The following is a 25,365-nucleotide window of genomic DNA, read 5'->3' as shown; positions in this document are numbered from 1 at the left end:
AAAGACTGGGAGTTGGGGAATGGAGCATGGGGAAGACAAGACACTGTATCTTGTCAGCTCCCTTTTTATTCTATTTGCCTACAAGGAGATTTCACCTCATTCGAGTAGGAAGGAGCACTGGCAATGGGAAATGTCTGTCTTCAGAGGCAAAGGGAAGAGAGGCCAGGCCTGATACTGGAAGATGATGTGTATGACAATGCCTGGGTTATGGGGAGCAAACACTGCACCCCAGTTCAGTTTTAGTTATCCTTCCCTTAAACAGATGCCCAGGAAAGATTATGAATCAGCCTTACGGAAGCAGGCTCCACTTCAGCATTATAGAGCAGGAATAAATTTCAGACTGCAGCTTTCTGGTTTTTCCCTCTTGTTAATTTCTGGACTTATTTGTGATTAATTCTTTTCCTGAAAGCAAAGCCTTGGAAGACTGTCCTCTGTATTTTTACTGCTTTAATTGTCCCACAAATTGAGTATGATCTTTACATAGGGTAAAGTATCACAAAAACATCTTGGAAGCAAGGAAGATGAGAACAATTCCTAAAATCCCATTTAAAATATCCTAAGAGGAACAATGTCCCCTATAAGTCGGCACATGGTAGGTGGAAAGAATCTTACATTCTGAAAGCTGGAACTTCTGTCAGCAGCTGACTGTGGTCTTGGTCACCTGGCCAGTTTGGCTGTCAGGGGCTGAGTCACACTAATTTGTGAATCTCTCAAAAGAGAAAGAATACATCTCCCAGATTGCACACACAATTTTACTTTGACGCTGAACATTTCAGTTGAGCAGTTGAAATGAGAAAACAGAGAAACGAGACTTAAGTGGGGTAACCTGAGCTGTCTTGTTTTGAGTCATGCTGGAGGTCCTGAGTCAATACCCCGGGCTACCTCCAAACACCTCGAAGGCTCGAGTCAGCTTCAGAGTTTCCCAGATTCCACCTCTGTTGTGCGACTGCTCCGAGTTCAACCATATCTTCCTGGATCGTGACTTCCAAATTAAAATTTCTATAGAGCTGCTACAGATATTCCTATCAAATTTATGTCCCGCAGCCCTTCTGAGTAGGTTTTCTCACAGATTTCAATCAGGTTAGTCATATAAGGCCGAAAGATGGGACACACTTCTGTAATACTGAATTGTGAAGGAAAAAACTGTTTCAGTCTCAAATTTCATTTTTTGGATGTCCAGGCAAACAATGCCTTATTGTGTAAAATAAACTGAGACGGATGACTCCTAACTATGAACTTTCTTTTAATATGCTAAATTATAATGGATTGATAGGCTATCTCCTTCAAACTGTGCAGCAGGTTAAGGACATATTTCATGATGGAAAAATGTGATTTCAAAGTGCGCTTGCCATAACTACATATGGGGTGGCCTTAGTCTTCCACAGAGGGAAAATACCATTAGAAGTGCAATCAAATGCTCTGCTCGTGATGATAGTGAGGTCCTAGTTTTGCTGGGCCTCAGAGAAACTATAGTAGTTGTCAGTACTTTCACCAATATGACTAAATATCAATCTTTTTGTAGTTCCAAAACATTCTTGTCCTTTGCATTCACTAAAAAAGAGGAAAACCTTGAAGTTATTTTATATTATGCACCAACCTGTCACCTCTTCATCTGAACCCTGATGCCATTACTAGCTCTCCTGAAAAGTTAATAAGCCTCAACAGAAGATCAAAGTTCAGTCCTCACAGGATGGCTGGCAAGATCAGAGCTACAGCTGGGACAGATCTTTGTGAACGAGCTTGTACGCTGAAATGTATCTGAAAAAGTTTACAGAATATCAAATTCTATTCTTTGAAGAATCTATTATCTGTAATTAACTGAAACTAGGAAGGAATATCACCAGTCATTTGTCATTCATAACAGATTTATTTCTAGGGTCGACTGCTGAAGTCGGTAGGATTTTCTTTCTCCTAAATACAGTGCTTTATGCGTGAAACTTTCAAACACTTGTTACTTTTTCCAGCTGTAGGAACACTAGATTGCTATGGAGATAACTGGATAAATTTTAAAATTAAAAATAATTCTAAAACTGAAAATAATTTCAATTGTTGAAAATTTTTGGAGTAGCAACAGAAGTGTCAAAAGGCTGGATGTACAGTGAAATGCGTAGAATACGAACCACGAAGTATGCATCAGTCATATTTATATGACTGCATTAATATTTAGTAAGTTTTAAAAAAGTTTAAAGTGGATGTTTCTGGGTTTTTTGGTAGACAACTACTTGAATAATTTGTAAAGATTAATTGAAAAATAATTGCATTCTTCTGGAAATTAGTTTCAACAAAAGGTGTGTGTATTTGAAGGACTTCTGGAATCTATTTCAGTGACTAGGAAGTAAATTGCATCTTTTAAATATGCAAATAAGATGATTCATCAATAGTCATCTTGCCCCTGAAAACTGGACTGTAATATGAGGCCACTTTCTCATTTATACTCCGTTATACTCATGTTATGCTGATATAATGCTGGTATCTTCACTGTTACTTGGTAACATTTATATAATAATTTAACATCAAGCGTGTGGAAGATGATGGTAATTACTTCTCTTTATCCCAAACATCCAAATGCTAAAAGGCATAAATATAGATGTGTGTGTGATTTTTGTCAAGGTGTCCTTGAATGAGAGGATTTAAACCTCAACAGTGTTGCTTGGGCCCAAGCCAAGTCATGTGTCCTCACTGGTCTTGAGGCTTTTCCTGTGAATGCAGCTGTCACTCGCCTTTGCAGCGTACCCTAATGGGATGAGACTTCTCTGTCCAGTCCCTGTCTAAGGCTATGGATGTGTAGCTGAGGCTATAGGAACTCCTAGCTATTTAGCACCTCTCACTTGAGCTCGACGGTTTTTCGTTGCTCTGAGACCAACTCTGCAAGAAAAATCTCTTAATTAGGGGATTTATAAAATATGTATTAAGCAAATGAGCTTGATTAAAAATATATACATACATCATATTTAATATAAATTACGTGCAAAGTGCAAGGGAATCATTGCCTGCTATTTGCACCTTCTCTATATGCATAGGCTGCATTGTTTTGGCAATATTGATAAAGCTAAAGCAGTGCATTCCCCAGTCTTCAGCTATATCAGTATAAGCATACTGATGCACATACAGTTTATTTCTCTTCCCTTAGGGAAACTGGGATATTAGGATTTACCTTTCCTCAGAGATTTCAAAGAGGAGTCAATTGGACTGTGCCTGTACCAAATTGTTTACATTTTTTGCATACTCCTGATCAAAATTGCACTGACATTTGTGCATACTCATTAGGATGGTCATGAAAATGCAGTGATAACGGCAGAAAGTAGTTCTGCCTCTCACAAAACAACCGGAACACATTTTCCTACGGTTTTGTCTGTTTAGTGATGTCCTATTTCTCTTACGTGCGTACTCTGTCCTTCTTCTCTTTTCTCCTGATGTATCTGTTAAGATCCTGGGCATCATGTGCTGTGCCTTGTCAAGGCGATACATGTAATTACAGGTGGGCTGAGTACAGCCAAGGAGAATTTATCATGGCTGAGTTCTGCCTCCTTTTCCATCAGTGGTATAACTAATTTAGACATCCCTCTTTGACTTAGCTAGTAGTTTTTGAGTGCCCTGTAGACACGTAAAATCCTCTGGGCCCTCTTCCCCTCTAAAGCTCCAGGGAAGAGGAAAGACACTAGGAAGCATAATGTCCTAGAAAGTCATGCCTCAGTCTACATAACTGGTTCAAAAACTGCCACTAGTCCTGGCCTTGGAAGGAGACTTTAAGGATCAAATAAATCCACAACTTGCGATATGTTTCCTTGAAGCAGACTGAGACCATCTAAAAGCTTGCTGCATTTAGAACGGGTGATCCTGTTCTTGCCAATACCCTTGTACCCAATTTTGGCACTCACTTGACTCCTTGGTGAGTGGATTCAATGTGCTAAATCCTCTGGGCGGAGCGGGACTGCCCGTTTGGGCAGCAGTCAGCTGTTAGATTGGTTCTGCTGCATCCTCTAGCAGCACCCTTTCCCTCTGATTGTCCTGATGCACTGCCTGTGCTGTGTCCTTATTTCCCACTGGGCTTGCTTATCATGCTTTCTAGGTTGCATTTATTGTTAAACTAGAATGAGGAGATCTTCTCAGCATAAGAAAGACACGGACCTGTTGGAGCGGGTCCAGAAAAGGGCCATGAAAATGATCAGGGGGATGGAACACCTCTGCTATGAAGAAAGGCTGAGAGAGTTGGGGTTGTTCAGCCTAGAGAAGAGAAGGCTTTGGGGAGACCTTATTGCAGCCTATCAGTACTTAAAGGGGGCTTATAAAAAAGATGGAGGCAACCTTTTTAGCAGGGCATGTTGCGACAGGACAAGGGGGAATAGCTTTAAACTAAAGGGGGGTAGATTCAGACTAGATATAAGGAAGAAATTTTTTACGCTGAGGGTGGTGAAACACTGGCACAAGTTGCCCAGAGAGGTGGTGGATGCCCCATCCCTGGGAACATTCCAGGTCAGGTTGGACGGGGCTCTGAGCAACCTGATCTGGTTGAAGATGTCCCTGCCCATGGCAGGGGGGTTGGACTAGATGACCTTTGGAGGTCCCTTCCAACCCAAACTATTCTATGATTCTATGATACTGTACTGGGAGTTTTGTGGAGAAAAACAAAGGTACTATTTCCTCTACAGTCACTTCTCTTACTGAGTGCTGTTGCCCAGCACTTTGAAGGACTTTATAGTCTTTCTCCTTTGGAACATCTTCACCAGTAGAGATGCAAATTCATGATTCCTTGCTGTGACTATTAGATTGTATTTTCATGTTATTGATCCTATTTCTATTTTAGCTGATCATATAGGAAAGATTTATAAAGATGCAGGGTCCTACTATCAATTTTCCTTTGCCATGGGATATTATTGACTGCCCTCTAGCATTTCACAGGACTGGTCTGTTGGAACATTCAGCCATCATATGAAACTTCCATTTTTTTTGGCTTTTAATAATAGATCTTTTTGTTAGTAACTGAAACTAGATTTACTGCTAAGTTAAGCACTTTATTGAACTTCAGAAAAAGGGTTTGTTTTGACATTTGATAGTTAAACTCGGAAATTTTACTGCACTTGGAAATTCTTTGGTATCTTCTTCCTTCCTGCACATCTCCTAGTGCTCTGCTAAAGTGACTATCAATCTTCTCGATTTGTAGATAAGGAAACGAAGACACAGACACGCACGGTTACTCATTTCTGAGCTCTGATTAGAATTTGGATTTTCTGACTGTTTTGTTTCCTCTTCAGATAGCCTCCCTTAATCTAGCATCTGAATTTTATTACGAGAAAGATGTCCATTTATTTTATTTAAACTAGCCTATACTTACCTACAAGTCTAGAAAAGTACAAAATCCTACAGTGTATGCTAATGCTCCTCAGAATTTACAGTATAGAATAAGGTGCACAAAGTGACTTTCTGCAAAAATGTGTATGCAGTTACAGCAGATATAATACTTGTTGAATATAACTGGGAATAACGAACATCTCAAAGTTAGGCTGATGAATAATGTTAATGTGTTTCACTCACAGGTGGAAGAGTAACAAGCTTAACTCAGTGGCTCTAGGGAGACAGCTGTCTCTTTAAATGCAACACACTTTTTAAATGATTCTTGAAGAAAAGTGGTGCCAGGAGCAGAGGAATCACTACTTTAAAGAAAAGCATGCGGCTTCTACAGGCACTGCGTGCATTTGAAAGATGGCACATAATGGCACAGGGGAACTTTGGAGCGAAATAGTACTGACGGTGAAGTTCGTGCTCCATATCAGTCTGAAGTGGAGAGAGGACCCGAAGTCAACTGCACTGTGCTCCCGAGGCAGCCGTGTCCTTTCAGGGCTGGGGGAGTAAATTTGTCCTGGTCGCTGGAAATGATTTGAAGAGATAACTGTTACTTGAGAAGGCAATACTGCACTGTGCTGGCACAGGTGAGCTGTAAAAGGGTGGGAGGAAGGAAATAAAACAGGCCTATGGCCCAGCTTAGTTTCTTCTTAGTTCCTCATGGAGGGGAGCAGATGGGGAGACAGCAGCAGCTCCTCTCCTATGTCTTGCTCTTGCTGCTCGTCAGAGATCTCGTTGGTGCAGCAGGAAGGGTTTAATTGCTCCTCCTGGCATAGGGAGACCTTGAATGTGTCCTGTACAGGAAAGAAGGGCAGCATGACTCTGCTCTGGAGATGATGAAGGTCCTACCTCACCATTACTGGGTCTACTACCCCAGTAGCTAGGCAAAGCACAGCAATAACAATTTTATGGCTCTGGAGTTTTTTCCTCCAGGTCTCTCCTTTAGGACATAGAGAAGACAGAGAGCCCTTGAGAAGAAAAGGGATTTACCACAAACTTTGGAGAACTTTGGACTGAGGTGAGTTCAGGGTGGAAACTTTCAGAGGGAAGGGAAGGTGGATAGGAAGAGAGAGAGGGAAACTAAAGGTGGGAGAATTAGTGAGGACTGCATGCTGTGAAGGAGAGGGATATGTTGAAAAGCAGAAGAAACTGGTGGGAAATAAGGATTCTGAGCACAGAAGATAAAGGTGTGAGGGACCTGATGCTGGTTGAAGAGTTGGTCTGAATAGAAAGTGATAAGATCCTTACAGAAGCAAATAGGAGGAAGATGTTTGGGGAAGGAGCACGTCCTTGGGAATGATAATATGAGTGAATTTATTGTAGTGATTTGCAAGAAGCAACAGGAGGGGCTGTGAAATAAAAGTGAATTTAGAAGCTGAAGGAGATGTAAATACAGGGGGTTTGGCAAAAGAGATGATAAAGATAGGTAAAGTATTTTGAGAACCGAAATAAGAATTTTCAGGAAGAAAAAGCAGAAGTTGAACCTTTATAGGAGGAAACGATTATGCTCACGTTGTATGGTGCAGCCTTCAACTGAATACCCAGTTCATCTGTCTTCAGAAAATTGCCTAATTAGATGAAACTTGGACAAATCCTAATGTAACTTTCCAGTTTGTCAACATGTATATGCCAAGTCAAAGTCCACTTCCTCTGCTGTTACCTGAAGACTGTGCTGAAGGCACTGATTGTAACTGAACCCAAGCAGAGAAGAGGAGGCAGCTGCAGAGCCGGAAGATCCTCCTTTAGGAGGATGAATGGCTGGAAGAAGATGTGGAATCATGTTTTGCTGAAAGAAAGTTTGGGGCAAGGAAGGTGAGATCAGCTTGAATGCCCAAGGTTGAGCAGGATGATAAAGCAGAAGAGGGTGGAAGGGGGTGCCTGGTAAAGCAGCCATGGATTAAGCAGCCATGAAATAAGGGATTAAGGGAGAAGGTCTAAAGGAAAATGAAGAATAGGGGCAGAGATTTGACTGAGAGTCTGGAGAAAGTGTTGATAATCAGTTGGTGAAAACAGAGAATTGATTAATTAGGTACACATAATGTATTGAAAGGGTTGAAGGCCAGAGGATGGATTAGAGAATGTTTTGTGGAGAATGGGCTAATAAAGGAAAAGAGAAGCTGTTACTTGGACACGTCCTGTGCTGGGAACTGGCAGGAAAGCGTATGATGGATTGGGGTGGGGGTAGGTGTGGAGGAAATAACAGATGCTGTGGGGAGAGAAAAGGTCAATTATTAGAGCCCAAGTGCTTCAGCTGTATAGGATGGCCCTTCCTGCTTGGACAGGCCGTTATTACAGCCTACCATGGTCACGAGAAAGAAAGTATGTGTGAAGAGGTCCTTGCAGAGGTTTCCTCTCACTGGACCTACCATGTGGAGATGTACGGTCTAGCTCAGTATTTTCAAGTGAAGGAAGCCTGTAAAACTTGTTGCCTAAGAGAGTCTTTCATTTCTGCCTTTCTAGTAACAAAGTTAGGTTTTGGTGCTAAAATAAGCAATGTGATGTACTGTACTTCTAAAGCTGTTAAAAGGCTCTTAACAGCTCTATAAAATACTTGCCGCCTCCTCCTGTGCTTTCAGAAAATTTTACTCTAATATTTATTTCACTGGCTTATACAGAATTTCCTCCCTTTTAAAACATAAGTTGTTAATTATTTCTGGGTTGTCATGATCAACTCCCCTCCAGCTATTAAAATGTACTTGCATTGTAGTTTTATTATTACTTGCAAAATATTGGAAAAAATAATTTTGCTAGGCAGTTAAATTTGAAATAAATATTGACTCGGCTATGCAAATGGATCTTTTATGTTAATTTCCTGCAAATATTCAAATGGTGTAGTTTTACGAGAAAAAGCACTCATAAAAACAAGTCTTTATGAATATTCACTGAAAGTGAATTTTTGAATTGTACACTTGAGCCTAATCTTTGAAAGTCATGCTGCGTGGGTTAGTCTACATAGGTCACTTCACAAAATAGCAAAAATAGTAGCATGCGACTAGTCAACACTGCACAAATACAAGCTAATATTGGTATAAGGTGTTTACAGAACATGATACAAATGGAAGCTTTCAATACACGGCAAAATTCTTCAGTTTTGCAGAACTCTATGAACAGAAGACAAGGCAAAATTGATGAACAAATTAGTTGTCAAGACTTTGCTCACCCCTAATTAAAATATTATTTAAAAGCAATTATGATGGTACAGAACACCCATGGTGTTTTGGGGAGAGAAATGGATTACCTGAAATTCTACCTCAATAGTTCCAGGAATTATGATTCTAAGGAATTATTTTAAGTTTTAAGTTGGTATTGCACTGTATAAGTATAAAGCACACATGCACAATTGTACACTGTTTGTGCAGACTAGTTTTGTATCACTGGAGTTTTCAGTAAGTGTACTGCTGCATTCGCTGTTTCCCTTCATCCTTTTTTTCTTCCTACCACCTTATCATTGTTACAAAGTCGAGCACATTGAAGTTTGGAAATGGTGATGTTAAGTTTGCCCTGCATGCAAACTTAATTAGTCCCTGTGGTTTTACCATCTCCAACAAGATGCTCCACTGACCCCCACCGTGCATGTACAAATTGGTATTTTTGAGGGCTTACAACTTGACTGTAGAAAGATGACTTCTCATATCAAATGCCTGCTTCAGAGCATATAAATTTTAGACACGTGGTCTTCAAAATTTTCCAGTCAAGGCACAGACTGCTGTATAACAAGCTAGGCTTCATGGTTTCTTTTCCTTAGTAACCTGCCTCAACCTTCTAGAGCAGTCAGTGGGTCCTGAGACTCTGCTAACCATGGGTTAAGAAAACAGCTGGTATGGAAAGCTTTTTTGGATGATGCTATCTGCCGTAGAAAAGGTGTTGAATCATTAGGATCAGACTCCCACTTATGTCATAACTTTCTGATGCAGGTCAGATTCTCCAATGGCATCTGTGTGGCTTAGAGCACCCCTGTGTCTACTGAAGGCATTCTTTTCTGATGAGATGAACAGTTGTAACTAAAAGCTTGAAGCATTCCAATTAGGTCATTTTCCTTGTGCCACAATTCTAATTCTGTTAAATGGGCATAATGAATTCTTCACGAGAATTCATTCCATAATACTATCACGCTTTCTTGCCTGGTAGGATTCCCTGTTTTCATATATTTGTGTATATATATATATATCTATAAAAGAGCCTTCAACACACTCCTGTGAACAGGATCCATAATATTTCCTGCAAAATCACTCTCAGGTTTTTTGTTTGTGGTACAGTTTATATTGCATGCCTGTTCCTGGCTGCAAAGGCCTTTGGATGCTTTCTCATCTATTTAATCTCCTGCAGATAGTTTATGCATTTTACTCCTGATGAACAATGGTGTCCTTGACAAAAATGTCGTGATCCTTGACCTGGGTAATTGTGCTGTTGGCCTGCAATGTGGTTTTGCAAGGTTTGTACTATTGTCTTGTGTATTTGGATGAAATATGTGAAGGGAAAAATCGTGATCTCTGCTGGGCTGGTTATCTTTGGGGATAGAGGGTGTAACATGAGTCAGGGCCATTTTCCCAAACTGAGCACTGACTATGAAAGATGCTATGGTGTACTTGGGAGGTGGTGGATCTGCAGAGTATAACAGAAAGTGCATTTTGTGAGGAATGTGCTCTGAACTACCTTAGACCTGCAAGGATTCTTGGAGCAGGCCTTGCTGGTTGCTAGAAAGAGCTGGGACAGAGCAAAACCTGATTTTTATATTTCAGGAATGCCAAGAAATACACTCAAGTCACAGTCTGGTATCTTTGGTCACCTGGTAAGCTCCCATTTTGGTCAGGTGCGTGCTCCACGACTTATAGCTGTTCTCATCTCGTCTGATGTCCTCAGATGGTAGCTAATGTCTGGGATTTTATTACTGCATTGTTTTCTGTCCATTCTCTTTCCATCGTGTTCTAAAAGACCTGGTTTGTTCTTGATGTGCAAATGCTCTCACTGTTGTATCATTGATGGCACTGTGGTAGCCTATGGTCTAACTGTATTTATCTAGAAATGCTTTATGGGCTGAGGTGTTGCACCATGCCTCAGACCAATGCTTTCCCCCCATCCCTTCTGCGGTAAACAAAGGTCTTTACGTTTGAATACTTTCGGAAGGTAATTCTGTCATGTTCTATGATGTTTAATGACTACCAGAACATGAAAACATTGCAAAGTGACTGATAATGCTTTAGCAGGAATTACTATTTATCTGTTATGACCTTAGGAAAAAGATCTGTATTAAAGCAAAGATGTTCCAGGAACAGTCGAGGAGCTTGTTTGATGTGAGATGAAGGGCTTCTTAAAATGCATTAAGAGTTATGACAGAGGATGATTTCTTAGCAATTGTATACGTTGCCAAAGAATTTTGTCACTATGTAGCTAGTAAAAGTCCAAACATGCTAAGGTGACAAGTTACTGGAGCGTCTTTCAACAAAACTGTCAGGAAAGATACCAGCCAGGTTGCAGCTCATGCAACTTCCATAATAAAGATAAAATTTATAGATGCTTTATATATCCTCAGGGGAGGTATTAATTGGCGCTTCTCTGTCCAGAAATACATATAAACAACCTATTGTAGCTCATGCTCAGCTCACTGATGACAACTTTGCAGCTTGTGTTTGCTTTGCATAGCCATACCAAAGAGAGAAACGAGGTTCTTGTCAAAAATGTCTGAAGGTCCCGACAGTGTTTCTTCCTTGGACTTTTTTGCTGTGGAAAGCATACCTATGGCACTTATCTGCTCTTGTTCGTGCTCTTCCGTTGGTCCTCTGACTTCAAACTCCCACCCTAGGTTCAGTGTGTAAAAGAAACTAAATTTCCTTTTCTCTACCCAGTGAAAGTCTGACCCTAAAACTTGAGAAAATCGGACCCAGAGACGACTAACTCGTTGCTTCCAAAACTTTACAAGGCAGACCTTGACAAACGCACCCCGCAGGAGGCCTCACGCCCCAAAAAAGGCGGCCTGACCCCGCCGACATTGAACCAGGGAGCAGCCTGAAGCGCGGGCCTGAGGAAAGCCGGGGCCTGCCTGCCTCAGGCCGCCCGCTCCTCCCGAGGCGACGGGCGGCTGCCCAGGGCTGCGTTAAATATTTCATACCGCGCACCCGTGCGGCAGCGAAATGGCTTCCCGCGGGCCGCCCTTCTAATCCCGGGGGAGGGGTGGGTGCGTGTAAACCTAAGCCGGGGTGGGGCGGGGGGAGGAAAGAAGGAGCCGTGCGCCCCGGCCTGCCGCCTGCTGCTGCTGCCGCTTTAAAACGCGGCAGGCGCCGGGCGGGCGGGGGCCGGCGGGGCCGCGGCGGGCCCGGGCCGCGGGGGCGGGGAGGAGGCCGCGGCGTTGCCGGGCGACCGCGGGCGGTGTTGGCGCGGGGAGCCGCCGGGCGCCGCGCCGCTCTCTTCGTTCCGCTCTGCTCCTCTCCCAGGCGGAGTAAATAACGGTAAATCAACTTACTTATCGGCTGCCATCGCGCGGTTCGCCGCCTGCCCCTACCCAGCCTGCCGGTGAGCCCCAGCGCAGGCGTTCGCTGTTAGAAAGATCCACACGGGACAGATGGGGAACGTGGTTTTAATCAGCTTTGCCGAGCGCTGAAGGGAGCAGCGTGAGGTGGGCAGTGGGGTAAGGCACGAAGCGGGCCGTCAAGTTGAGGGAACGATAGATACGTGGCTGGGGGCTCAGGCCACTGTTCCCGCTCGCTGGCACCCAGCGCGCCTCGGGAGCGGAGGCAGGGGGGTGTCCCTCAGCGTACCCTGAAACAGCGCGGTGGGGAGGGCGCCGAGCAGCTCCCAGATAGCGGTGTAAAGCTGAGGTAAGCACCGGGGGATTGTAAATGTGAGATTCAACGAACTAGCTTGAAACCCTCAGGAAAGACATTCGGATGCTGAAGTTGCATGCCCTGGTTTGCTGCCTTACTCTGTGTTTGTTACCTTAAAACGTAAAGCTGAGCATTGGCCTTGTGTGACGCGACAGATCTGGGATAAACTCTGCTGGGCTGTGAGCGTGTGCGGGCTCGAGTCGGCCTGCTCCCATTGCCCTTACTTAGAGAGACGTCTTGGCCACAGCCAGCAGAGGTGCAGGTGTGCCTGCTGGCGGAAATTTGGAAGGAGAATTTGAACCCTTAAAATCCCCAGCGGGGCATCGCCTCTGTTGGTGCAAAAGGGCACGTTCCTCCCATGGACTGTGTCTGTTTTCTGTGGTTTGCAGATACCGGCTGTCACCCACGTGCGTTTTGCTGGCCAGAAGACATAGATGTCCCCTGCCACTGAGTCCTTGCATGGGTGTTTTGAAGATGAAACGTTACATAAACTCTTAAAGCGTACTACCTGAGGACATTGCTACCTACATGGACATCATTATTTATTTACGGATGCTTTAATCAGGAGGAGCTTTTTTGTAAACATGAATTGCTGGGCTATTTCCTTGAGGTGTCGTTTCTTGTTTCATGCTATTCAAACATTAATCTTAACTTCTGGCTCCTTTGTGTTGGTCAGCTCTCAGGGACATTTCCCTAGGCTTGAAAATGTGGGAGCTTTCAAGAATGTGTCAATCGTGCCAACTCAAGCCACTTGTGGGTTGCCAGACCGAAGTACTTTCTGTCATAGCTCAGTAGCTGTTGAAAGTATTATGTCCTGCACCAAGAGGTTTTGTGTTCAGGAATGTCCGTACAGGTCATCGCCGCCTTCCTACAAACTGCTTCTTTCAGAAGGCCTTGGTACCTGTGTCACAGAGGACAAAAGGGACTTGCGTCCAGGATCCTTCAGCAACGCTTCCAGTTTTATTTTTCATAATCACAAGGATTGCTTCTCTACTCCCCGTTCTCTGAGGCTTGCAGCCTCATTTACGTTAGCTGTATGGTTGAAACCTGAGCAAGAAGGTGTAATGTAAGTAGTATTGAAGGTGTTTACTTTCCTGGTGCTCTTAAAAAAATTGATCATTGTAGTCACAGTCACTATTAGCAAGCTATTTAAAGTTTTAAAAAGGTACAGTGAGAAACTGACGTTTTAAAGCCGTATTTAGGTTGGGGTCTTCGCAAATGTCAAGACAAGTAGGTTCAGTTTCAGTGGCATTGACGCAGATGATAGTCCATTTGCTTTCAGTGGGAGCTATTCACACATAATGTGCGTGTCTATTCTTAAAAATCTAAATTTGTATTTCTAATTCACATTCCTTATTCTAAAAGCTGCTAGAAAAACATGTTGTCAGGGGTTTGTGCTGTTGCTGCTCTCATGATGGAAAAAAAAGATCTAAAATTTTAGGAATCCCCCAACACAAGTTTACTCCTTAAAAACAAACACAGAAACCCCCCAGATCTTCCAAAATGAATATTTCAGAGCTATAGAAGAGTGGTCACAGTTTTTTCTGGAAGATCTGGGGAATGTTGACTGAATGAGAGATTATGCTGCTACTTTAACACAAGATTCCACTATTCAAACTGCTAGTGAAGTTTCACTAGGTGTTCACAAAATAGACGTGGCTAAGCATGCTCCATCTCATTTACCTACATGTCACAGTTTGAGCAAATATTGCTGTTATAAGTGGCCTTTCAGCTTGAGTGGGCCTTACTGTAATGAAAAACTTGCTTTTTGAAAAATGCATCACAAATCCTGCAAAAAAAGTTCCCTTCTATCACAAAATGCAGAGCCTCCTACTCTTTCTTACCCTGGTTGTGCAGATCCTCTTTAAAGTGAAGCACACAAAGTATAGTACATTCCTTCAGAGTATATGTCACGAATTTTTTTGTACTTGTGCTCATAACTTACTCTTTGAACGAAAATAATGATCTTCTCTGTTGTAGCATTTTTGATACTTCTTTTGCATGCTGCTGTGAAATAGTAAGTTGTCTAGGGGTGTGAAAATCATCAGAAACAATAGAAATGTCTAAAATTGTAATGATATATGTAAAATCATAGTCTGCTTTATGCAAGGATAATCACCTTTAAAACAATCAACCTAGCTATAGAAATTGTGGTTATGGAGGGGAAATAAATGAGATCTGCAGAGCAAAAGTGACTTTAGTTTGAGCTTAAGTTAAATCGGCTCAGCTGAAGGTATGTGTAAAGGTATCTCTGGAGCTTTGGCCTAGTGTCTATATTTTATAGACAGCATTTTCTACATAATGTTTGAATCTTGAATACCAGCGAGTCTATTCCTGGGGTTGTCCTATGCCATGAGTTCATGTCCACGTGCACACGGGCATATCAGTCTTGTCCAGCAGAGCATATGCCTAACTTGAAGCAGAAATGTCCTGCTAATTTCCAAGCAAGCTGTTGCAGTGATGTGTTGAGTGAGATCCGTGAAACTCTTTTGTCAATGGGATAGGCTTTTGCTTGCATGAAGCCTAAAACAATGAAATGTATGTCCTTAGTTTCAAATGATTAAGTGCTGTGCAGAAACCAGACTCTACCGATGTCTGATTATCCATGGACTGGTGTAAAACATTAGCCTCCAATTGCTACTGTGTTAATAACTACACAATGTACATATTCCTGTTCAGTGGGTTTTATAGATCACTCTAAAATCTAAATGTTTTTATTCAATTTTTGTAATAGATCATTCTTCTGTCTTGTGAGATTGCTGCTACTTAACATGTAGAAACGACAATGGTAGAGCTCAGTCCTGAAGACTGAAGTTGGAGAACAGTTATTCCAGGGGTCAGGATGATATGCCACTGTCCAGACTTTTTTTCACTGTTCACAAAAAGAAGCGTGTTAATTTTTATTTCTTCATAAAAAGAATGCAGAGCTGCAGTTGTGGTGAAACAGTAACGGCACACAAATAGCCACTGAAGCTCGACTCAGAAGGCATCCTACAAAAGAGAAATAGTTTAACAGCAAACTAAGATGTTCTTCCTTTTATTGTGTTGGTTTAGTGAGTCCTTCAGGTTGGCAAAGGAGTTTGACTTACCAGATGTCCTACATTTTGCAGTCCCTGATGGGGAATTGTCCCTGTTAAATGTCATTTGTGAGACCTTTTAAACCCCATTATCACAGCAGAGGGACTTCACGGAACTGGGGCTCACTCTAACAAAGTCTTTGCGCTGCCACCAAAACACTAGGAAGATGAGCCAGAACCAGCCGCTCGTTTTACCGGTAGAATAATTGAAAGTTTAACAAGGTATTTTGTTTACTGCCGAAGTGCTCTTACATCAAGTACAGCAGACCCATGGTTTTTGGACATGCCGTACTAATGTGTTACTTCGTGCTGAATGTTATAGGGTCTGGTTGCTCGAGAGCGCTTAGGAAAGAAGCTAGGAGTGTTGCTGTATAGTATCCCATTGCATCCTTGTAAAGACTGTGACATTTCTCTGTTAAGCCTGTACCCATGTAAGAGAATAGCAGGATTTTTCTGCTAGAAGTTACTGTTGAAGTAACAGTGGCTGAAGTGAGAGATACTGATGTGAGGATCCAAAGTCTGAAGGCCCTTTAAAGATTGTGACATTCTGGGGGAGCAAATATATGTGGATAATCAAAGACAGCAAGAATTTCCACCATCAGCTTCATATACCAAGTTTTGTTCTGTGAATCTGGGAAAGAATACACTTTCATACAAAGAGAGAGGGAAGTCAGGTCATGTTTCGGATTTATTTGAAGCCCTAATGTTCTTCTGAGATGTACAGGATAGATGTTTGTAGGTATGCTTTTAAGTCACTGCATATTGGAAATCTTGAAGAAAAGCAAGAGAATAGTGAGAAAACACTGACAGTTGTACTCCAGTCTTTAAATTTACTTTCCCTTTAGGCAGTAAGTGCAATAAGTGAGCAGAGCTCTTGTCCCTGAATTTTATTCTTTCCCCATGCTTCCTCTATTACTGCATGTACTCATCAGTTAATAGAAATGCTTTCAGAAATCCTGTGCGTAGCCTGTGAGTAAGCCTTAGCACAATATAGGAAATTGTATATGATGATAACCCTTCGCAATGGAATAGGATAAGAATATGAGTAGAAGCTTAGCATATATGAGTAATCATTACAGGCAGTTTATATCAATTTAGCGTGAACTGGGCTAACTGGAAGTTAGATGACCAGAAGACATTGGCGATGGGAGAGAAATGAGCTGGGGCCTTTTACACACAAAAGGGTCAGGGGGAATGGCCTGATTGTGAAGTGGGCAGTGATGTATTTTTTAAACTTTATTTATCAAAAGGGCTAAAATCGTATCCTATTACTTTATATCCATTCAGATGTTTCACATTAGGAATTAGACTGAAAGGGGGAGTTGCCTTAAGATACCATATGTCTGATTTTGAACCCATGCAGATGTTCCCATTTGCAAGTGCTCCAGTTAATGTCTGGGGATCACCAGTGCAGCGGTGTTAGGTTCTCTAGAATATTTTTCTCTTTGAAAGCTGACCAAGCAGATTTGTGGTGTTTGCTTTTTCTCCCTCCAACCCCACCGCAGAGAATTATGTAGTCAGGAATTGCCTCTGTGGGACTGCAAGTTAGCAGAAGTTGGAAACTTCACAAAGAACAGTGGTTTCTCCCTGTAATCATGGCTGGAATGGAAAATCGTGCTCAGAGTCAGAAGTAATGCTTATGCCTATTTCACCTATGTTAGCACTAGGTGATTTTTTTGGTGTTTTTTTTTCTCTTCCCACCCCTTCTGTTTTTTGCCTCTTGATTTTTCTCTTTCAGTAGTGAGGCACAATTCACATTTGTTCTTTCCAGTTTTCAAAGTGATGTGCATCAAGGTCGCTTCCCTTCTTAAAGTCATGACACCTTTGGGGATAAAAACAATGTGGGGATGTTTGTTTTAGATAGCTAAAATAAACGAAAACCTGGATTATCCAATTATTGTTTATCCAGGAACTGGGTAAATCCAGTTCCTAAATATTTTGCTACTTAGCTGAGCCTTCCCTCACATTTATTATCTAGCAAAACTAGCATGTTTACAAGCAAACAAAATATTGAAAAGACCAGTCGACACTATATTAAGAAATGTGTTTTTAGTAAGGTCTGGAAAACAGAAGTCTGCATTTTGCAAGTTGTTTTATTGACAACATTCTAGCAGGCTAAAATGGTAACAGTTAAAATGGATTAATTTTTCTCTTGGATTTAAAGGTGAATTAGTGAATAATGGCAGTATCAAAGAACAGCCTTTTTGATACTTTTATAAATGCATAGAAGGTGAAGACGCTTATCAGTAGATAAGGGTTTGTTTTCTTTTCTGAAATAAGTAAATCCTGGTCTCATACAAATTTTATATGCTTCTCTCTTGTGACTTAGTGCACTAATTTAGTCTGGTGTAACTGTTAAAATATGTGGCTTTTCATGGGTCAGTAAATTGGGACTGGATTTCTCAAGCAGCTGAAATGGGAATGCAGAACTTTACAATTTTTGTTGTACTGATGATTACCTTAATAAAAGACATAGCTGTTTCATAAGCATATATAGCCTATGCTTTCTCAGGACCCTTGATGTCATGGTGGTTGGATTGACAAAAAATATTTCAGCAGCTAGATAAGCAAAGTGGGTTGCTATGGATGGTATTCTTTGTACCTTATATGTCAGTGTTGCATTTTATATTGATGGGAAATCTTTGTGGGGACAAAAACCTAACGAGTGGCTGGATAGCCTTCTTGCCTTGCTCTGGTTCTCTTAGGTTAAAGAAAGGCTGTGTCAAAGGGGGAGTGTAGGGGAAGCTGGTGGTGTTGCTACCTTACCTGGACAGATTTGGTGGAAAGATCGAAGCCTTATTTCCAGAACACGTCATTTGTACTGCTTCTTGTGGTTATATTACATTTGCCTTGTTAGACTAAGAAAAATGTAAGTGCCTCCACAGGATGTACTATGTTGTACAGCTTTGTACGAAAAGTGCAGCAGAGACCTGCATGGTGCTGGCTAGCCACTGTGGTTTCTGTTATGGAACCCTGAAGAGGGGAGGCAAAGCGGACCCCTCTTCCACCCCCAGGTGAACTGGGGTTACATGCACTAAATTAAAAAAAAAAAAATCTCACAGATTAAGACAGAAAATATCTTTGGTAAAGTTCTTTTACACTTAGTACATCCTGTGACTTTCACTGTCACTGAGCATCTTCTCAAGAGCTGTATTTTTAACGTTTATTTTAATGCATTCTGGTTAGCATCACTTTACAGGATAGCACCTTGGCAAGAATGTGTATATGTGTGTGCCTCTGACCTTATGTTGTTTTTCTTGGTTATTTCCAAAGGTGTGTGATAGAAAAGGCTATTGATGGGCAGACTGTGTTCAAACTCACAATCTCTGAGAAAGAGACCATGTTTTATTATCGCACAGTAAATGGTTTGCAGCCACCAATAAAAGTAATGACACTGGGGAGAATTCTTGTGAAGAAATGGATTCATCTTAGTGTGCAGGTGAGTAAAATAAAAACCATTTAATATTTGTTGAAATACAACATTTGTGTGAGAATGGTATAACTGTATAAATACAAAAGGGTAAGTTGGGGGATATAAATGATAACTTGGGTCTTGTAGGTAAGGATGTTAATTTGGGAGCTCATTTTGAGGCGATTGCTAATTTCGCACTGGAAAGAAATGCTGTACCAGTTCTTCTGAACAAACAAAACTGAAAATTCTCACCCTTAAGAACACGAGTATTTGGGGTGAAGAAAAGCTTATTTCTAACGTTACCAATAAGTCTTGGGTCTCTGAGATTATTTCCTAGAAAAGAGAATGTCATCCTCCATCTATACGTGCTCATGTACTTATCTTAGAGGTGTGTCCCGTTAAATTTTAAAAAATTCTTACAGCGCACGTAAGTAAACATGTATGAGTTTGTGCAGGATCAATCAAGCTAGAAGGTTACAGAGCTATTACCTCATATTTTAAAAATATGATTCAGAATTGTTAAAACACAGTCCTTGTGTTCTAAAAGTCTTCTGTTGACATAACTTTTTAATAAATGTACAAATATCCACTGAGGATAAAGCAAAATTGAGTTTGTTAAAATTTAAACTGTATGTACAAAAATCAGTAAACAAACACAGAAGAAATTAAAATTCAGTTATTTGCATGTCTTGTAATTCTCAACAGACGCTCTAGTAAATTCTATTTGTAAGCCAAGTTCAACTAATAATTATAAACCACAATTATCAGGTACTGAAATGTTTATCTTCTCCTTCCTTCATTTCCTTTATCCGTTCTATTAAATTTCATTTGGTTTACAGCACAATCAAGAATAGTTTTGCTGCTTTCTTGAAACTTGCTAAAAGGTATTGACTGTGATTTGGATTTTTAGTGCTGATCTTGTCACTTGTAGGAAGTATCTAAGCTGACGTCTTGATTTTTTTGCAGTTTTCTTTTTTCCAGGGTAACAGCGTGGTAGTGCGAATAAGATTTTGGCTGTTGGATTAAAAGAGTGACCTTAAGGTAGAACTAATGAACTTTACACTTCAAACACTCCAAGGGTGCTATATTACTGCTGCTGCTGTCAGCCACATTTTGTACTAGCCTCAGAAACTGCTAAATCTTGGGATAGCAAAGTGAAGAGTGAAGGGGCTGGATTTAAATACACACACATATCTTAAATTGTATTACAAAGAACCCTCAAACACTCTGTAGAATTTGGTCCTTTGTTTCTTTGGGGAAAGTTGTTCAATGCATAGCAGGAGTAAAGAAGTGTAGCTTCTAGACCCTTAAAGGGACTGCAGGCTTAATACCTTTTCCAAGTTTCTGAGCTCAGGGTAGAACCTTATATTCTGTGATTTGTGGTATTGTAGGATTCAGCTTCCCATTAAAGATGATAGTGGCTGCAGGATGATCCATTTAGCACTAGGTCTGGCTATGAAACTTCAGGCAAAGTTTTTTTAGCAGCTGTCCAAAAGCATTTTTTTCTATAAATGCCAAATGAGAATATGAGAGAGACCACACGAATATGCAAAAGTAACATTCATATGGAAGTGTCTGGCTTCAGACAATAGTAGTATTTGGTGATATATATTTATCATGATGATATATATTTGAATGTAGGTGTTTCCTTAAGCTGATGAAAAAGTCTTTTGAAGATAAAGCACTATGTAGTTTTATAGACATTAGTAATTTTAGTTTAAGGCAGTGGGAGAGCCTGGAGTTTACACCTAAAAGGACAAATGACCTGATCTTACCACAAGTGTGACTTTTGACTTCTCTGACTAACCAGCCTTCTCCCCAGGCGATGCCCGTGTGGTGGGTATGGGTGCTGCAGTGCGGAGGAGAGACCCTTCTGTGGGCTGTAGGTGAGTTACCGGGGTAGAGGCAGCAGAGGGGGCTGAGTGCAATAATGGCCTACTACTGCTTCGAGTTCTTCCGAGTAAGACAGACCACGCAGACTTCCATGCTGTCTTGTTGAGGCGAAACTGCCTCTAATACCTGTAAAGGATTAGCCATCTCAGTTCTGTGTCACTGCTGTAGGCGTAACCTTTATTTTCTAGAAAGACAAGCCCTAGGACTGAACTCCGTGGCTAGTAAATGAGGAAAGTTTGCAGTCATCCTGCAGCCGTGCTGGTTTTGAAGTAGGTATGGTGTTATCAATGTAGTTGCTATATAACCTCCTTCTACAGAAACAAAAAGGAAATTGTTGTTGGATGTGAAATGTCATGTATGTGGCTGTGATGTTTAGCCACAAGCTATTAGGTTTAACTAAACCAACAGTAGATTCAGCACCTTTATAGGTACTTTGCACAATTTGGAACATTGTTTGGCATTCTTTTTATTGGGGATCTAGCCAGAGCTGGGTGACATGTCCTGATGTAAAAAAAAAACCCCAAAAAAACAAAAAACCAAAACTATTCAGACTTGTTTGACAGCTTGCTTGATACGTTTTTTGGACTAAAAGAAAACAATGTTTGTGAATGTTCTTTTATGGGGCAACTAAGTACTGTTCCTGATAAGACAGTTGAAAATGTGGAATGGATATTTTCATGCATGTAACAAAACTTGTATATGTGGAAAAAGTGTAATTAAAAAAAAAAAAAGAGCAAATAGCAGCATTGACATATTTGGAGTTGTAGGACCCCCTAAAAATCTCATCTGTGAATTTAAGACGGAGAGGGTTGGGATGCAATGCTGCTATGCTAAACAGAATTTTAAATAAAGAAATTATATTCTCTATGCATGAAGCATAGTAGGCACAAGCTGTTCAGATTCTTTTTTTAAAAAGTATGTACTTTTACAATTTTTAGGTAATGTAATTCAGATACCAGTGGTAACTGAAGGTGTATGTGGTAACAGCTCTTTTGTTTATTATGAAAATGTTTTGACTTTATGCCAGAGGTGTGGGCATCTAACCTATTGACAGTTGGTTTGGTTTCCCAAAAAATTTAAGTTAGAATCATTAAATGCTGCCATTAATATCCCTGGCTTTCAATATGCATGACTTTTCTGCTAGATGAAGCTTATTTGGTCCTTGTTTTCCCTGAGACTACAAGACTTTTTAACAGTGTAGCTTTTCTCTTAAATTCGGTGGTGGTTTAGGTCTGTGTAGGAAACGCAGGTGACAACAGTGGGTCAAAAGAGTTACCTTGTAAATTGTATTGGATATAAACTTGACCAGATATTCTCTGCAGCATATTGCAATGTTGTTCAAAGCCATGCACAGTATTGCATGTTTGACTGGTAGACAGGGAGGAAAAAAGTTTTTGACATGACGCCTTGTTGCTCAGTCACTGCAGACCAAATTACAGATATGTCTAATTTGTGGTGAGTCTGATTCAGGACAAAAGCTTTTTACCGAATGCTAGCACTTACTAATATGGTTAGCAAATAGGAGTGTCTAATGGGTCCTGCCCCTGAGAAAAAAGCAATATTTGTTGGTTGGCTCACAGGAATTTATGCATTTTGTTTGTAACAGTGCGTGGGCGAAGGACAGGGGCGGACTGGCTGGCACACCCAGTGGCTGCAACCAAAGAATCAGGGATTGAGGCACAAAGCTTTGCATGCCAAGTTGGTGACAGGAATAACAGCTAAGGGAGACTGTGGGATTTGGTTTTGATAAGTGTTCACGGCAGATTTTTGTGTTTGTTTTTTAGCAGGTTGGTTGTAGTTTGTGAAAAGTGTGCGTGTAGGTGATGTAGCTGACCATGAGAGAGACCGTTCTTCCAAGGAGCTAGGGTCCAAGTCCATCTCTGAACACAGGTATGCCTAATATGAGACTGAATCGGGCCAAAGGTCTCCAAAGCCAAGCAGCCAGTAGGAGCTGGGAGCCTGCAAACAGGGGAGTTCCTGTGGTCAGTAGGAAAAACGGAAATATTTGTGTATAAATGCTAGGCAACAGACACCATGACAGGAGTGCGAAGTATTGGTTACAGATGTGAAACTGAGTTTAGAGAGAGCAGAAATATGGTAGGATGGCAGATATGTTTGGAATTCAGGTATAGGAGCATATGCCTATTCAGGAATGATAAAAATGAAAGCTAAATGTTGGAATAGCACCAAATAGTAATTAAATGATAAGAGGGAAGAAAAGAAGAAAGGACAGCACAGATTGAAAATAATTTCTTTGGAATAAAATAATTCTTGGGGAAGAGAAGGCTAGTAAATGAATTCTACTGAGGTAATCTAGGAATTTAAATCCTCGGGTTTAGATTTAGGTGTGTAATTTGTTAGAGAGAACTGCTACTAAGAACTGTGTCACTGCAGAGACTTACTCTCCAGTTTATAGCTGGGAAATTAAAGTTCTACTAACAAGAGCCGGGCCCAAACATTCCTGTATGTTCTGCATGAAAGGTTACTTCAACTAGTTGCTGAAGCAGAAAGTCTGGATACCAGCTTTGTTAAGTGATGAGAGCATTATTAGAGATATGGGTCTCAAAAATAATGTTGAGTATTCATAACTAGATTCAGACAAAATAGAAGAATAAACAGTTCTGTGGTTCTGTAGGTACACTTTTGGGTTTCAAAGAGAACAAACAAATAGGACTATTTTAATAAAACAAGGTGAACTGCGGAGCCCAGAGATTGAATGGAAAAAAAGGCCTGGAGGTTATTAAAAAAAAAAATAGAATTAAGAGGAATCTCTGCCCTTAAAGGAAAAAAAATTGGAGGTGTAGTGCCCAGGCTTATCTGAGTGAATAAGCACCTTTGCAGTTAGAGATGGCAGAGTCTGCAAGCACTGGGGAATGGGGAAGCAAATTCACAGAGAATGCTATGTAGGAACAGAAATAAAACTGTAAAGATGTCAAGGTGAATTAGACTTCGCAATGACTGTTAAATGGTAAAAAGTTCTTAAGATTTTTTTTGTGTGTGTGTAAGAAGGCAAGACCTGTGTACAGTGAAGCTGTGCTTGAGATTAAGGGTGATTTGAGTAAGGTCTCCAAACTAAGTAAATACTTTGCTTCTGTTTTCAGTAAGGATAATGATAACAGTCACAGAGCAAAAACAAGCTGGGTAACAGAAATGAATGTATGGAAACAGAAGTGATCATAAAGAGGTAGAAACATGAATTTGCAAGCTTATTGTGTACATGCTGATGCAATCAGATGGTCTTTGTCCAAAAATTCTGAAAGAACTGGTACATAATATCCTTTGACAAAGAGATATTTTATGCAAATCTACCAAGTCAGAGATGGAGTTATAATGGTTACGTTTAGGCAGTGTCATGCATTGATGCTGGCCGGTAGCCAAGCACCCAGGCCCCCCTCACCCCCGCCAGTGGAACAGGGGAGAGAGTAGCAATAGCAAAAGTGAGAAAACTCACGGGACAAAATGAAAACAATTTAACAGCTGAAGGAAAGGGGGGTGGGAGGGGAACAAATGATGCAAAGGCAATCACCTGCCACCTCCCACAAGCAGACCACTGGCCAGCCAGTCTCTGAGCAGCAGCCACCTTGGAAGTAAAACCCCTGTCTCCCCAAAGTCATCCTACCCCAGTTTTTATTGCTAAGCATCAGGTTTTACAGTATGGAATATCCCTTTGGTCAGTTTGGGTCAGTTGTCCCAGCTGTGTCCTCTCCCAACTTCTTGGCCCAACCCTAGCTTACCGCCGAGGTGGGATGGGGGTGCAGAGTGGGAACAGAGAAAGGCTTGACACTGTTCAAGCACTCCTCAGCAATAGCCAAAATATTAGTGTGTTATCAATGGTGTTTTAGCCACAAATTCAGAACACAGCACCATACAGCGTGCTGTGAAGAAAGTTAACTCCATCCCAGCCAGAGCCTGTACAAAGAGGAAGGATAAAGGATCTTGGCAATGCAGACCTATTTGTCTTGACACAGTGGCATATGAGGATTTAGAAAAGACCTTTGAAGGAATAGATAAAGATGTGGAGCTAAATGAAAAAGGGGATAAAATGCAGTATGGATTTACTAAAGATAGCTCATCACTGTCTAACCTCTTAGCTTTTTTTGATGAGAAAACTGATTTTCAGGCAAAGTAAATGTGTCAGATTTCCTCTATCTGGAGTTCAGTTTAGCATTGATGTGACAACCCATGAGAAGTTGTAGGGTCAAACGGAATGCTCATGGGGAGGGTTGGCAATAGATACTGCTCAAAGGAACTTGCTTGTAATCCCAGGGAGGAGGGAGGCAAAAAAGCAATTGAGTTCCTTGAGAATTAGTCTTTGGACCAGCCTTCTATTATATTTTCATTAATGATCTTGGCAGAAATATTAAGAGTGTACTGATAATACTAGCTGATAACATAACATGGAGAGGCATCATCAGAAAGAGGAACCGTAAGATGTCATACAGGAAAAATGGCATGACTGAAAGGACTAGGGTAACTGGCATGAAATAAAATTTGGTATTACAAAACGCAAAGTAATGAACTTGAAATCCCTCACCAAATCTTTTCCTAAGTAGTTAATCATTAGAAAATGACTGAAGTAGTAGTCCCAGGTAGTGATGATGAGTTACTGGCATGATGCAGCCACAAAGGCATGTGTTGGGGAAACGTATCAGGAGAGGCATTCCCAGTAGTGAGAGAAAAGCATCATTGCTGCTGCTCCAGACTCTGGTGAGATTTCGTGCAAAATGTTGGGTACAGTTTCAGGCATTCATGTTTAAGGAATATAATTCAGAACAGAGTTACTAAGCCTATGATGACAGTGAAAGGCTCTATGCAGGCCTTACAG

General features: G+C 41.1%; 1 protein-coding gene across 1 annotated transcript in view; it reads left to right on the top strand.

Annotated features, from left to right (window-relative positions):
• Positions 1-12,742: 12,742 nt before the first annotated feature.
• Positions 12,743-25,365, top strand: part of USH2A (usherin) — a 405,495-nt gene continuing 392,872 nt past the window's right edge. Inside the window, exons 1-2 of the mRNA XM_076334572.1 lie at positions 12,743-13,224; positions 18,509-18,674. Coding sequence (XP_076190687.1) covers positions 12,743-13,224; positions 18,509-18,674 — 648 coding nt within the window. The remainder of the gene's footprint in view (positions 13,225-18,508; positions 18,675-25,365) is intronic.

Source organism: Aptenodytes patagonicus, chromosome 3 (genome assembly GCF_965638725.1).
Source record: "Aptenodytes patagonicus chromosome 3, bAptPat1.pri.cur, whole genome shotgun sequence".
NCBI lineage: Eukaryota > Metazoa > Chordata > Aves > Sphenisciformes > Spheniscidae > Aptenodytes > Aptenodytes patagonicus.
This window is presented reverse-complemented; position numbering and strand designations above follow the sequence as displayed.